Source organism: Schistocerca gregaria, chromosome 1 (assembly GCF_023897955.1).
Source record: "Schistocerca gregaria isolate iqSchGreg1 chromosome 1, iqSchGreg1.2, whole genome shotgun sequence".
Lineage (NCBI taxonomy): Eukaryota > Metazoa > Arthropoda > Insecta > Orthoptera > Acrididae > Schistocerca > Schistocerca gregaria.
This window is the reverse complement of record NC_064920.1, coordinates 867,279,157-867,294,814: the sequence shown is the minus strand read 5'-3', so window position 1 is coordinate 867,294,814 and position 15,658 is coordinate 867,279,157. Positions and strand designations below refer to the sequence as shown.

At 41.1% G+C, this 15,658-nt stretch overlaps 1 protein-coding gene across 2 annotated transcripts in view; it reads right to left on the bottom strand.

The window, feature by feature from the left end:
* The window catches only part of LOC126273074 (uncharacterized), a 155,306-nt gene that overhangs the window by 128,240 nt on the left and 11,408 nt on the right, over positions 1-15,658 (bottom strand). For both annotated transcript variants that reach the window (XM_049976488.1, XM_049976497.1), the window contains exon 2: positions 14,457-14,621. In XM_049976488.1, the coding sequence (XP_049832445.1) occupies positions 14,457-14,621 (165 nt within the window). The remainder of the gene's footprint in view (positions 1-14,456; positions 14,622-15,658) is intronic.

Genomic DNA, 15,658 nt, shown 5'->3' with positions numbered 1-15,658 from the left:
CTTTCTCCACCGTTTTGTTGATGGCATGACAGAGTTTGACAATGCTAGCACATGCACATATTTTATTTCCAAATTATTCCAGTTTGCCCATATCATACTCTGATCATCGCGAAACCTCGTTACCACAATTATTTTCTGTAGCTGACCAATTCTGATTTATAGCTACAGATAGACCATTTTAACTATTCTTTTTGATTATTAGTTCAGAGCAAATTTTATTTTCAATCTTTATCATGTCATTGTCAACTTTAGCAAGCATATTTGTTTCATGTTCACTTTTTATTTCCTCTACAGCCTTGACAAAGTTCTGTGTTTCTGGATGCATTTTTCTGTGAGCATGATGTCACTTTCAAATATTCACACTTCAGATCTTTTGATTAATTTCTTTATCGTCATTAAGCCATTCACATTCAGATGTTAGAAATGTATGACCCAGTTTTAAAAGACCAACATCTTGAATGAGTTTGCTTATGTCCTCTGTTAATTCTCCACATTATGACACAAATTCAGCTCTATTTCTTTGCACAGTCGTGACCAATTCGGTCAGATTTTTGTGATCGTTTTGCAAGACTTTTTGCACCTTTACCACCCTTTGTACTTGGTCCACATCTCTTTTTTTCCCTTTTTAATATCTGATAAGTTTTGGCTTAACTGGATATTCATACTAGGAAACTTGGTCAAGTTCATTAGTAGTCCCTGTCAGATCTGTATTCCAAATATTATGTTAAGTTTTAAGACCGTCACCTAATGTAATGACTTTTTTTCCTACCACCCTGACATGATTAGAAAATTTCTGATTGTGATTATTGATTTTTGTTGCAACCATCTCAATCTTTGAATTTAATTTTGTATTTAAACTACTGATTTTCTTCGGTAATTATAATTATCTGGTCACAACATGACAATTTCTGAACAAATTTTTGCGTTATCTGGAAGTATATCAGAAATTTCTGAACATACATTGGTCATTTCTTTATGCACACTGTACATTTCTGAACTCATTTTTAATATTGGCTACAATATTTGGCTACTCTCAATCTCATTCCTACCATGACATATTAATCTATCTACATTACTCAATCTTCTGAACTCACTTTGTTTGCTCAAAATTGAGTCACAAACATTTTCACTCTAGGCTCTGTTTCTACTTTCTCCAAAAAATTCACCTTCAAACACTGACTGAGAACCAGTCTCATCAGACGTTAGCCCCATATTATCCCCAAAAGCACATGAGTTTTACTAACAATAGCAGAGTATAATTGAATATTCTCATAATTTGGCAAATTAATGCCTTGTTGAAATACATTATTGTCATATCTTATTGGCAAATTTGTAGACATTTTCATTTTCACTATAGTTATTTGTTGCTTGTTGTTGGTTGGCAAACACACGTAATATTAAAATATACAGGAAACGTTAAATTCATACAGAAAACATATTTTTGTGTTTTTAGAATTACTTTTTGGTTGCAACAAGATGGCATGTAATTTTGGTACTACTACATCACACACAAGAATACTCATCCAATGTTGGGCTTGGTTGCTCACTTCAAAGGTTTGGAAATTGAACAAAGTATTGGTTCATTTTGGAATTGCTCACACATGCATAAAATTCAGCAACACTCTTGATCCTGCATTGAAAGTTGACTTGTTAATTTTTTTCTCTCAATTTGCAATTATGTAATTTCCAGTATATTAAAATTTTTAAATGTTTATTGTTTCTTAAATGTGTGGTGTCTCTGGCACAGTGTACCCTATCTTTGGCACCTTTTTTCTTTGGACTAGTCAGTTCTTGTGTGAATTTTTGGCATGCAGATGTGATCCTGACACCGTCAATGTCTCATCCAGCATTATTTGTGCTTGTTTTCGTCATTCACTCACATCGCGTGCTGGACTGCATTGTTTACATCACAATGGATCTACCTGTGACTTCCAGTGCAAGTGTAACGGCCCCCATCAACTCTGATGCTTGCGACCATGGGTGGACAAGTGTATCTCCTTTGAACTTCGTTAAAAGTGAACAGTTATCAACGCCCAGTCATGCTGGCTGCCACCTACCCTTACCCGGTTCAATATGGCCATCACCTAACATGGCAGCACAACAACAGTCACAGCCTGCACAATGCGCACCGCCTAACCACAATATGGAGGACCTTCCCGTTAAAGACATTATGGTTTATCTTTCATGTATATCTTTCATGTATATCAGGTTGGCTTCATGCACCAGCAAATTTCCAGGACTGTAAATCGAACATTTCTATGCACAGGGTAGCACATTCTCATTTACATAGTGTTGTAACGCTCTCCCCTCCCTCCTCCAGCATCCTGTTTCTTCAATGCTGGTCGCCTCCACCGTGCCTGTTTTGTGACCATTGCACCATGGTTGCTTTATGACCGACTTCCAGTCACTTTAGTAATGATGCCGACCTTTCCATCCATGCTGGTCACAGGGTATGCTGCACCGTGGCTCCACCATGACCGCTCCCCACCATCTGTTGCAAAGGCATCGGCCATTACACTCGTGCTGCATTCTTCGTCAGAGTTACCAATTGGAAACACCTTGCCACCTCATATGCCTGCCCCCTCCATATTGTATGCTGCATGCGGCCAGTGCTCCACCCAGACCTTGGGCGATGCACCATTCACCACATCTGCACTTATGGCATTGGAGATGTCCTGATCCGCCTGCACCAATCTCCATCTACCAGTGCTGCCTCAACATGTGTTACCAGGCAGGTTCCCTAAGCTACGTGCATTGCAAAAGGGCAACCCAAAACTTGGTTTACCTTAGTAGTCCACCTTCTGGACATCACGGCATTTCTGAGAACAGCACCCATTTTGTCTCCCTGGTGAGCCATCAACAAGCATATATGGACCTCGTCAGTGACTTGCTTCTCCCACCACCCACCTCTCAAACAAATTCGACGGCTAAATCACTGCATATCAAGTGCCTTTCCTGCCCTCTGGCATATGCTATCCATCAAATTATACATGATGAGCAGCTTGACAATCGCACCCCTTCACAACTTTGGCGCCGCCTACGTGCTTTAATCGATGACCACGCACTGCCTGATGCCGCTCTTTGGATGCTATCGATGGTCACAATTTCTTTGGATCTACAGCTTCATCTATTGTCTCACATAGCTGACTCTCTTGAGGTTTGATTATGCATGGTGGATCAGGATCACTACATAATTCGGCATTGACACCACCTGTCACAAACCACATCTCCCACATCCTACTCAGTTGCCACACCTGCGCCTTGTCGGCATAGGTCGGTGCTTACCTCAGCACCTCTGCTGCCTGTCACGAGCTGCCAGCTAGTGGCCTACAGGATGTACTGCCAGCAGGCTCCCGACAGCCGCTGACCTCGCCCGAGCACTAGCCCGATCAGCTACTGGCCGCACCGCAGTCAGCCACAACCTCCGCCCACGCTGTGCCGGCCTGTCAACCAGCCTACCCACTGTGCTGGTTCCACGCTACTTATGGGGACACTTCCCACAACTGATGTGCACCCTGCACCTACCCAAATGAGACTGGCAGACATGTTTAGGCACTACGTCCCACCACGTACCTTCATGGCACCTATCTTCTGATGCTCCATTGCCAGCTTCAGCGACGCGATGCCTCTATGCCACAGATAGCTCAACCAGGATCCGTTTTCTCATCGACACTGGAACTGATGTTAGCATCATTCTGGCCAAGCATGCTGTCGACACTCAATCCCCCTCTACCCTCTCCTTGACTGCCGCCAACTATTCTCCCATTGAGGTCCAGGGCACTGTCAAGATGTCACTTCACATCTCACCAGTTCATACCTTCTCTTGGATATTCCATGCTGCTAATGTGGATGAACCTGTCATCAGGTTGGATTTTCTACACCATTAAGAACTTTCACCAGACCTGCAGGTCACCATGGTTCGCCATTCATCTGGATCTATAGTTTTGTGCTCACCCAAGTTCAGCACCACTGTGCTCTCTGCCTCCTTGGCTACACTTTCCATGTGTGCTGCCCTAGTCGATCGCATAACCACACAGCTCTCTGATCTGTCGTACATGTGCCCCCAGATAGACGAACTCCACACCCAGAACAATGACTTGTATGTCTGTGTTACCTCTGACTCCGCCCAATTGTCACATGCACAGCATACCATGCATTGCCTATCTACAGCCCTGCCAGAAGGTAGCCCACCACGCATCTCTACAGAGTCTTCTCGCAAACCTGGTCCAGTGTCGAGCATCCCACCGCCTGCAGTTTTTTCACATTGCTGTGAATGAATTTCCAAGACACACCTGCATGTACCTCTCTGGATTCCTGATGCTGCTTCACTAATGCATCGCACAGTCCATTGCTGACTGCAGTCGTCGCCCCACCTACGTCACCCTGGTTCATCAAGGTCAGTGAGCCAACACTGCCTATGAACATCTTCTAGGCTCCTCATGCCGGCTTCCCTACATGCTTATTGGCCATCAATAATGGCACTTGTCATAAGATTCACACCCCTACTGTCCCACCTGTTTGTTATATGGCCAGGCACCTTAATGCTTCCAGACTTATGCGCAACAAGGAGATTGTTCAGGATCTGTTGGCTCTGGGTGTCCTCCACCCCTCTGATAGCATCTGGTCTTCTCCTAGCCACCTTGTTCTCCAAAAGGATGGCTCCTTACACATGTGCAGGGACTACAGGTCCCTTAATGCCAGCACCATAATCAATAATTATCTCATACCACATACCCAAGATTTCACCCAGCTTCCTCTTGGTTCTACCTTTTTATTGATTTTAGATTGTTCCGAAACATATCACCAGATATTCCAAAGATGACCATCATCACACCCTTTGGCCTCTTTGAATACTGATATATGCCTTATGGACAGAAAAATGCTGCGCAGTCATGGCAGTGGTTCATTGACTCCGATTTGGCTCCCTCTGCCTTTGGCTTACACTTACTTAGACGATATCTGTATCTTTTGTTCCTCTGCTGAGGAGCATCAAGTTCACTTCACTTCAGTCTGTTTGGCTCTCACTGCCAACAGCGTTATGATCAACCATGATAAGTCTCAACTATGTTCCACATCCATTACCTTCCTTAGCCACTCTGTCTCTGCTAAAAGCCTCCTCAGACCGATGAGTTCTCACATCAAAATCATTCTTATATTTTCTCCCCTCAGGGATTATTCTCAGCTCCATCGTTTTCTGGGTATGGCAAACTTTTACTGCCACTTTATTCCTCAAGCAGCCTCCATCCAAATGGCCCCCACCAATGCTCTCTCTGGCAAGAACACCACGCGAAAACGGATGTTAGAGTGGACCCAACCTATGCTTAACAATTTTGGTAATCTTAAAACTGCCCTAGCCAAAGCCATCACACTCGACCACCATGACCCTGAGTCCCATGTCTCAATCGTAACTGATGCCAGTGATTCAGCTGTGGGTGCCGTTTTACAGCAGCACACTGCTGACTCCACTCAACCCCTTCACTTCTTTCCCATGAAACTGACTAAGAGCCAGTGCAAGTGGTTGGCATTAGACCATGAGCTGCTTACAGTGTACGAGACAATTAAACATTTTCATAGTGACCTCAAAAGGGTGACCCCTCACGACCTATACCTATCACAGGCCACTCGTGGATGCTGTTTATAATCTGGCTAAAGACTTTCTGCCCACTCCTTTCCGTCATATGGACTACACCTGTCAGCACTCTTCCAACACTCACTATATCTGTGGTGCAGAGAATGTTGTGGCAGATTACCTTTCCCACATCTGTGTGCTAACTGCACTGCTGGATCAGGAGAAGCTCACCCGACTACAAGATATTTAAGTTGCTAAGTAGAAACTAAGAACAGGTAACGGCTCATCACTCTCTGTCCAGCCCCATACACTGCCTGGTTTGGCTATCCCTGTCCTTTGTGACACCTCTACAGGGACAATTCACCCCTGGTCCCTGCTGCCCTTCATCATAGGGTCTTTACCACCTAGCATCTCTTAGCTCACCCCGGGGACACAGACCACGATGCAGGTTATGGAGCATTTTGTCTGGCCTGGTGTGGAGCATAACTGTCGCACTTGGAGCCATGCCAGAGCAGCAAGGTCGGCACGCATGCCGAAACTCCTCTGGGTGTGCTGGACATCCGAAAAGAGCATTTCGAGCACTTCCATATCGATGTTATTGGTCCTCTTCCTCTGTCTGAAGGCTATAGATATATTTTATCTGACACTGACTGTGAGAACAGCTGGGTTGAGGCAGTCCCCCTTACTGAGATCCCAGCCAAGACCATTGCTTGTTCCTTCATCTTGGCGTGGGTTGCTCACTTTGGCTGTCCCCTATATCTCACCACTGATCAGGGAGACCAATTTGAATTCACCCTCTACATATGGCTCTGAGAACACTGCTGCATTGCCAAATTTCATACCACAGCTTACCACCCACAACCAAATGGCCTTATTTAGTGGAGGCACTGGACACTCAAAGCTGCCCTAATGTGCCACAGGGCCTATGGTCAGAGGCCCTCCTGTTGGTTCTTCTGGGTATTCACTCGGCTCATAAAGAAGATCTTAAAGCCTCTCCCACTGAGGTTCTGTACCTTGAGCCTCTCCTTCTCCCTATTGAGTTCATCAAGGATTCACCTACTGCTGCATCCAAAGATCTCCTCACCATGGTTGAGCATGTCCACATGTATGTCACACACCTCTGTACACCGCCTGCCCAGCCACCACACTACCCTCCCTGTGTTCTTCCACAAGGACCTAGCTACGTGGGGCTTTGTTATGCTGCAGGACAACACGGTGTGGGCAGCCCTTCAGACACCCTATTTGGGGCCTCACCATGTACTATGTCACAGTACCAACATGTTCTTCATCCACCTCCATGGACTGCCCCAAACAGTCTCAGCTAAGAGACTTAAACCGGCGTAGTCCAGCCATCCTGCCTTCAGCCGATTAGTCTCCACCTCCTGTCACCTCTCACGTGCAGCTGTTGGAACCACTGTGCTGCAGCACTGCTGACACTGCTGCCCCACTTCCCATGCCAGCAGCCCTCTACAACCACCACATTGGCATCAAGATTACGACTTCATGTCGTGAGCCTTCTCCCCACTGTGCTCTGCTTAATGGGGAGGGGGGGGGGGGGAATTCTGTAGTGTCCCTGGCACAGATTGCCCTATCTTTGGCACCTTCCTCTTTGGACCAGTCAGTTCTTGTGTGAATTTTCAGTGTGCGGATGTGTAAGAGCCGTTCTTTGTTATACGCACGAGTGACCAATAAATGTGTATTCCATATTGTGTTGTCTCTCAAATAATCTTCAGTGATAACCAGAAATGTTTCTAGGCTTTCTTCCTCAAATGCCATAAATATGCAACAAAAAATAATTGGTAGTACAATGTTGATATTCCAATAATGGATTCTAATTTTTATTGAACTTACACGTAAAATTTTTGAAGATCGCATCACTGTTTGGTCACTATTTGTAACATATTATTTGTGGGAATATGCAACAAAAATAATTATTAGTACAAGGTTGATCTCCAGTAATGGATTATAATTTTTATTTTACTTACATGTAAAATTTTTCGAGACCACAGTCATGTTCAGCCACCATTCGTAGGGTGTTACTTGTGGGAAAAGGATTTGGAAAGGACCAAGGAAATATTTATTAAATAACTTTTGTAAGATTATTACATTATCATACAAGGGAGGGATTTGAGCTATCCGAACACACACCGTAGCTCATGAAGATAAGCTTAAACATTTTTAAAAAATACAAAGATGTAAAACTTAAAAATGTTCTTATGTCTGTTCTTGAAATAATTTTCTTTTTATACTTCTTCAATACAGTGGTGACACTTTCGTGTTTCTCTCCATTATTACTGGTGTCCTTGAGCTTCTCATGATAATCCAAAGTTGTTATGGTGGATTTTGGCAGACTGGCGGGTGTACACATGTGTCTAGTCTCTTTGACAGCCCAACACAGACAGACAGCTATTAATTAATTAGTGCACACTGGATTTCTCATTAATAATGATTTATGGCCTTGCTACCTTTTATTGTTGTCACAAATGGTATCCCCATCTAGCGGTCCGAGAGTGGGTATTTAAATGGACTTAAAAATTAACGCCACAAAATTCATAAATGGGCTTCAAATCTGATGAACACCATTTTCCAGAGTGATATACATTGTGATGATGTAGTGCATTATGAAGGACATGAAGGTATTAGTGATAAATGTGAAAGACATTGTAAAATGTTGTTACAAAAACATTTCATTTGTGTTCTATGCAAAATGAGTAAGTTCATAACTAAGTACATTAATTTTTTCTGTGATCTGAAGTATGTTGCTAGATTTCCTTTAAAGCACTTCAAGTAACTTAACATTGACTAAGGATGTTTTCTTTTGGTCACAGGACATTACCAGTCAATAATATTTCACTAACTGCAGACAGATTTATGAATGCTGGTATATCAAGGAATATAAAAAAAATGTCTTTGTCTAGTGGATACTTCAGACATTTGTTGATCACAATACCTTTTTGTACCTTAAAATGCTTAGACATTCTCATGAAATACAGGTTCTAAGCCATGCCACTATGATAAAATCAATGAATATAGCTTTATGTCAAAGACTTAGAAGTAGATATTTTTGTTATGTGTACCATACTTTGCTTATACCATTTATGTGACATTTGGTAACAATTTGAGAGCTAGAAAATAGGTAAAATGTCAGACTTTGTAATTGTTTTGAAACTTTGTGAGAAAATAACTTTAAACAATGAAATTTTGCTCTTGTCCTCATTTGAATGAAGTAATAATACTAAGGTAGTCAAAAATGTTGCATATCATGTAATGAAGAATCTGTGAATATCGATTTGTTACACTTCAAATCTTATTGGCATAGCCAGTTTTATTATTTTGTATTAACATTTTTCTTGCATTGTATGCTTTCTAAATTTTTGTGCGGAATTGTAACAAAAACTGGTGGTAGTAAGATAAATGTAGAAACCAACCTTGGAACATATGAAATGACTAATTCCCAAGTTGAAGACTCAAAACCTAGAAGTCCACTTCTATATAGCTGTTCGAGAATGTCTAAATGTCAACATATATAAACACTTAATGTAATTAAAATGATGATCATGGACTTCTTAAAAAAGATAAGCAATGATACACAACTTTTTGTATGTCTTTTTTTAAATTTATGTTATAAAGATTATTTTGCACAAATAGATAGATATATGATAGTATTTTCTTTGCTGCCAAGTTGTTAGAGGTAAATCTATGTAGTATGAGTTTGAAGTGTGAGGATGGAGAACAAGTTACATGTGTTGTGTTAGCATAGTGGTTAATGTCGCTTTGTATTGTGAAGTGAAATGACTGAAAATATATCTATTCAACAACAGATAGTCCACCACCATTCATATGACCATCATTTAGCAAACTGAAGCTTAGCATCCTCTAGATCAGCTCAAAGAGCTACATTTGATAATGGTCTATAGACCTACAACTTTCAATAATGTAGGACAATTAAAAGATGATGATTATGGAAACTTTTATACAAGTTCTGCCATTACTCACTCTCCCTGTAGTGTCACACTGCCTTACTGAGCCAAGTGGTGTGAACAGTGGCCAGCTGCCCAAATCAGTAACTTGCTTCAAAATTAATAAATCAACTTTGGGCCACAATAGGATTCGAATGGTCAGAATATCCAGTTGAAAACAGATCAGGTTCTCCTGGTCAAAGAGAGGGGCAGGGCCCATGGGGAGCCAGGACAAAGAATCCGCTTTTGCATGCTGTGACATGGGATGAAATGGGGCTTGTAATTGTACCATGACAAGAAAAGTGCCCAGGGCTGAGGATGGCGAGTGGTTTTGTCTGGCAAGGATGCTGATGGGCTAAACATGAAATATACGTCTTACATTCACTAATTAAATGAAATTTACAGTGTACAAGAAAAATGAAATTTTTTAATGTATAGTCAATAACAAGAGCCCTTTTTTCCACCTGAGAATAATGTTGCTGAGCTGAGAGAAGTGTTTTTGATGCCAAGATAAATAGGCTGTTTGCAACCATCTGAATGATGATGCTCAGGATGACCACCACCCTGGGACGAGATGCTTGCCAGGTTGCAATTTGTCAAGACATTATGTGGAGCAAAGTTTATCATTAAGCTGCATAAAAACATGCTCACTGGATGTAGACCAAAGAAAAAGAGCACTTTTCCAAAGCAACAGGAAGGGATGGGTGATAGTAGCTACTCTGGAAATATACTTTGTTAGCATGACACTATTCCAAAGAATGCATGCAATTCTTCCAGATTAGATGGATGGGGTGACAAGTTGTTCCATGAGGCTCATGCCTTACCAGGAAATTTCATGACAGAAATAAACAGTGGAAAGTTGAAAAAATGAGACTTATCAAGATTACATTTGAGGTCAGCAGCTTGTAAAACAGAAAATAAAGGAAGGAGGTTACATAGGTGATCCTATATGGCAGCACTTGTCATGATGATATCATAAAAATGGTTAATGCAATGAGAGAAAACCATCATAATCTGGTGACCCCAAATATTAGCTACTGATACAGGTAGATCCTGAAATGCATGCTAACCACATGTAACTGTTTTGATACTTGTCCACTGGAATCTGAATGTAGACTTTGATTAAACAGAGTTTTCCAAAACAATTGATCCCAAGGCAACTGTGTGAGCAAATCCCCCTTCTCAGGTAGGAGGTAATTGACTATGATTGTCTGTCCATTAACAGTGACCCTGAAGTCACCACAGCTGAAGCGAACCATACATCCTTTGTTACAATCACTAAGGGTGTAGTGCACTCACTTGAGGAAATTGGCGTAATCACTTGCAGTGATACTATGTGATCCAGCTCCATCTTAACCTGGTTACACAAAGCTACTGGCACTGGCTATGTCTGAAAAAAAATTGTCAGGCAGAGGGTTTGATGGTGATGTGTTCCATCAAATTTCTTGCACAACTTAAGCTGAGGCGAAACAGGTCTGAAAACTTAGAACACTAGGACTCCAATTTGTAGTAAGGCACTTGGTCGGACTCCATCTTAAAAAAGTTACAGTACTTGTATCATTAACCACCAAGCATGTAATGAAACAGACAAACAACTTATACACTGATTTGTCTGTGAATTTGCCAAAAATAGGAATGTGCTGTTTGTTGTTGCTTACAAATCAATGCAGGAAGCATGCCAGTGGTGGGGTCCCTACACAGTTGTACAACTGTAAGTTGACTAGGAGTAGGATGGCCCCTGTCTCAACATAGATTAATGGCTTATCCATCATCCTCAGTTCAATGAACAGTTTGGTCTAGCCTACAGACCACGACAAACAAAACAACAAAACAGTGTGATTATCAAAGTCTGTTGAATCCTGAAATGACCCCTGGGAGGAGGAGAAGGGGGAGTGGGGTGATGGTGGTATCCACACCACTGCTATCTTACCCTCTTTTTACACTAATGGCAACAGGCCCGTCACCTGTGGCAGGCTGCCCATTCATGCCGTACAAAACAAGAGGGCTATGAAGGAAGTGGTGTTCACTGTTCCTCCAGCCAAAGATGATTATGTCCACATTGGCTCTATTATCTCATTTGTACTTTGTCCCCAGTGCACTAGGCTCCACATATTAAGGCTGCATGCTGTCACCAATGGTGAGATCCTCTAATTGGTGGCTCACAGCACAGAAGACAAAATGTTGGGTCCTAAAATTGTATGGCACTTTGATGGACCTCCTTATCTGGGGCTGAATGAATGATAGCATCTCTGACCATGTGGCTGCATAAGGCTCCTAAGAATTAGCCATGATGAAACAACACTTATGACTGAGGTGTAAAAGCACAGGCTCCCAAGCTCATTATGTTTGCTTATGCTATTTGCTTCATTACTAGAATTCAGCATTTGCACTTACCACATGTATATGCTTTGGTGATAGGAGGACAGAAAACTACATACTTCATCACAAGAAAGTGTCACTGGTTCTTGCACAGGAGTTAACTGGCATAGTAAGTGACACATACCAGTGGGTATCAATGATAACAAAAGAGCCTTACAGACCTCCATGTTATCCACCCAGAATGCCTCATAAATTTGGCAAAACCATTTCTTGTATGTGTCCCAGTCTTCCGCAGATTTAACATTGGGGGGAAATGGCAGCAGGTGGACAACCAGTGGATGAGCCTGGGTCAATATAGCCAAGCCAACAACCACTTGTCTTCCAACTAGGAACACAATGAAATGCACAACCACAAAAGAGATACATTTATTGTGTTTTGGAGTGACATCAACAAGGATACAATGAACATACCACAAACACATTTAACAATGGGGGCCATGCTATTATAAAGATGTTACCCACATCAGGTGTCACTGGTGTAGTACTGCATATCCACAATGGCCCTGGTGATGAGGGTTGGTGGCTTGGCTACCTCTTGCAGATACTTCAGATAGCAGCAAATGGTTCAAATGGCTCTGAGTACTATGGGACTTAACATCTTAGGTCATCAGTCCCCTAGAACTTAGAACTACTTAAACCTAACTAACCTAAGGACATCACACACATCCATGCCCGAGGCAGGATTCGAACCTGCGACCGTAGCAAGATAGCAGCAGGTGTGCCATTTGAATGTTGTTGTGCACTACACGTGCCATAGTGCTCCGACTTGCATCCACTGTGGTCTGTAGGTGTAGTGACAAATGGGTGACTATAGGCAGGGTACCTGCTAACTGAAAATTTTCAGAGTTGATATAACAAAAAAAAGTATACGGATAAAGATCCGCCTAATACAAGAAGCTATTGAACAATCTGTTTCATTAACACACTTCCAAAGGTATAGGAAAGGCTCCTGTGTAACAGGTTGCACTCTCATTTAGGGCTTCACAGATTTAAACAGTGCCAGTTCAGTTTTATGAAAGGGAAATGCACTGAAGGTGCATCTAAAAGCATGATTGAAATAGTAGGTACATGTAACAAAAAATACTCAATATTGATATTAGTTGTCATCACGGGAGCATATGATAATTTATGATGGTCCATGTTGTCTACCCGAGGGTGTGAGCTACAGGTCTCCCAGTGTATGTACTAAAGTTTCATAGATTTCTTTGAGGAATGGTCAATGGTGCACAAAAAGTAGTAAAAGAATTATCAAAGGCAACCTCCAGGAATCTATTTTTGGGCCAGTGTTTTTGGATTTGGCAGCCAAACATCTCTTGTACCAATTGGAAGAAGATGACCAAATTGATGTTGTGGTGTCACGTGCCAATGATGTCTTGGCTGCATTGTCACAGATCTCAAGACCAGAGTTGAAGGAAATGCAAATGAGTCCTCTTCTGGATGCTGTGATAGTTACTAAACATCAAATTAACCATAGATCCACAGAAAACAAAATACACACTCCTTTATCTCAACTTCCAATATGTAGAAATCCTACAGTTAAATTAGAAATCACCTCTATCATCAGGGAAATGATCATCAATAGCTTTGAGTCCAACCAGAGGAAAAATGTAACTTTATATAACACAAACAATCATAAGCAAAGCAACAACATTATGCACAAAACTGCCCACCACTTGATAGCCAACTAAAAGTTACTGCTGCATGCAGTGAGAATCTATCATGAAGCCATTTTCACATCCATCATAGGCTTTGAAGCATGTCTCTGGGTGCACAGATTTTGGTGCACACAGAAGACACAAAACCTGTGATGTGCTTAGAGGGGTGTGCTCCTCAGACTCACATGGGTATTTGGCACTGTGCCAACCAGGCCAACCAATGACTTACACTGATCCTCAGAATTTTACATTATGGTGAGATGACATGAAGCCTTGTCCAGGCTGTGTAATGGGTATGATCCTCCATGACATCATTATGGTGTACTACCTCTTGAAATGACAACAATTATAAAAAATTTTTAAAAATTGCACTGATTCAGTTAGGGTTATAACAATGATTTTTTCAATATACATGAATGATACTGTGTGGTTTGGAATGGGTAAAGCAAATTGGCAGTTGCAATCAGTCACAAGTAACTTTTATAATACTGTGCTGTATGTTTTGAAGTTTTAATCCTAATTCTAATCATCAATTAGTGCCAATAGGTGTCTGATCTGCAGTATGGTTATTGGTGTCCATTTGCATGATACAGTGAGGGTAATGTGGCAAACACATTTTATTTAATTTATTTTTTTTCCAAGAGACACAATGTCCAATTTATTAACAGTTGTAAGATAAGAAGATAACATCAGTGGAAAATGATGTGAATTAATTTTCACCCATCTCATTTCATTCACCTTTTAACTCTCACTAGTGAGACATAATTTACTTTTCAGTTCACATTTGGTGGAATATTTGATTCTATTGAGGTTTTATAGGTATGACAAGAATATAAGATATTTCTCAAGAGATAATCATTTCTAGTCAGTTAATATAAATTGTGTTAATCAAACCTCATGCACACAGCCATCAGGATAAGAAAACTGCCCGTAACCATCAATGTTGTTTACGTAGAATGTACCACTGTATGATAACTTTTTGCTGTCATATTTCCAGTCATATGTTCCTTTACCATGTAAGCAGTTTCTTGCTACACAACCAGTATACCTGTTGAATGACTGAAAAATTGAAAATTATTAAAATGTGACCATGTGTTAGTAATATTTATTGTAATGTGTTGTTTACTATTTAAAAGCATATCAGAATATACACTGGTCAATTTTCTAGTTAAGCTCCGTAGTTAAGCTGCCACTTCATTGCTAAAGTATCAACAGAGTATTGTCTCTATGTCTGTGAGCAGAGAAACTATGTATTACTCACTGCATTTACTAAACATATAAAGACTCAAGTTAATATTGTTGCTGTAAACATAAATATTAATAATGCACCCTCAGCATACATCAACATAGTTAATATTTTCCACTGTCATGCATAGCTACAGAATTAAAAATGGTTTCTTTTTATGCAGAACAAAGTCAATTATTTATTTTACATTTGGAACTTCTGTGTGAAAAACATGTTGGATAACATAGAATGCTTGAGAAATTATAAAAGATTGTAAAACATGGTAGGATTAAAGGTAATTTTTCAGACAAGTCTACTTCAAATACCCATAAGTTGCAACCAGAAGCTGAACAGTTTACCTTCTGCATGCATTCTGACATACTGCAACTCTGCTATGGGGTGTACCATCTTTGCTAAAGAAGAGCCTGAGACTTCACAACAGAGATCAACTCAGGTGCCAAATCAAGCCACTGACAACAGTATTTAGATGGGAAACAGGCATATAAAAATTCTACCTTTCTGGCTGAATAATGCACAGTTGTGCTTAACTGAAGTCACTGCCATTTTTCCCTTCGACAATGTTGAATCTATCATGGAGAAATTTACAATTGTGATTCTGCAACTGGACTTTACAGTTTGTGAACATCTGGTGGATGTGCTTCACAAACAATCTTTTGCTGTTATTCAGAATGCTACCTGGAACATTTTGTGCCACCTCCAGAACTGTCCTTAAAAACATTGTGGAGAGTGAGGCACCAATTGGTACTTCCTCCTCCAAAGTGCTCCACCCACTGCACACACTGACGGGACAAAGCTTGCTATCTGAATAGTCACTAGATCTTTTTTGGTTTCAATGTTTGACTCTGCAATG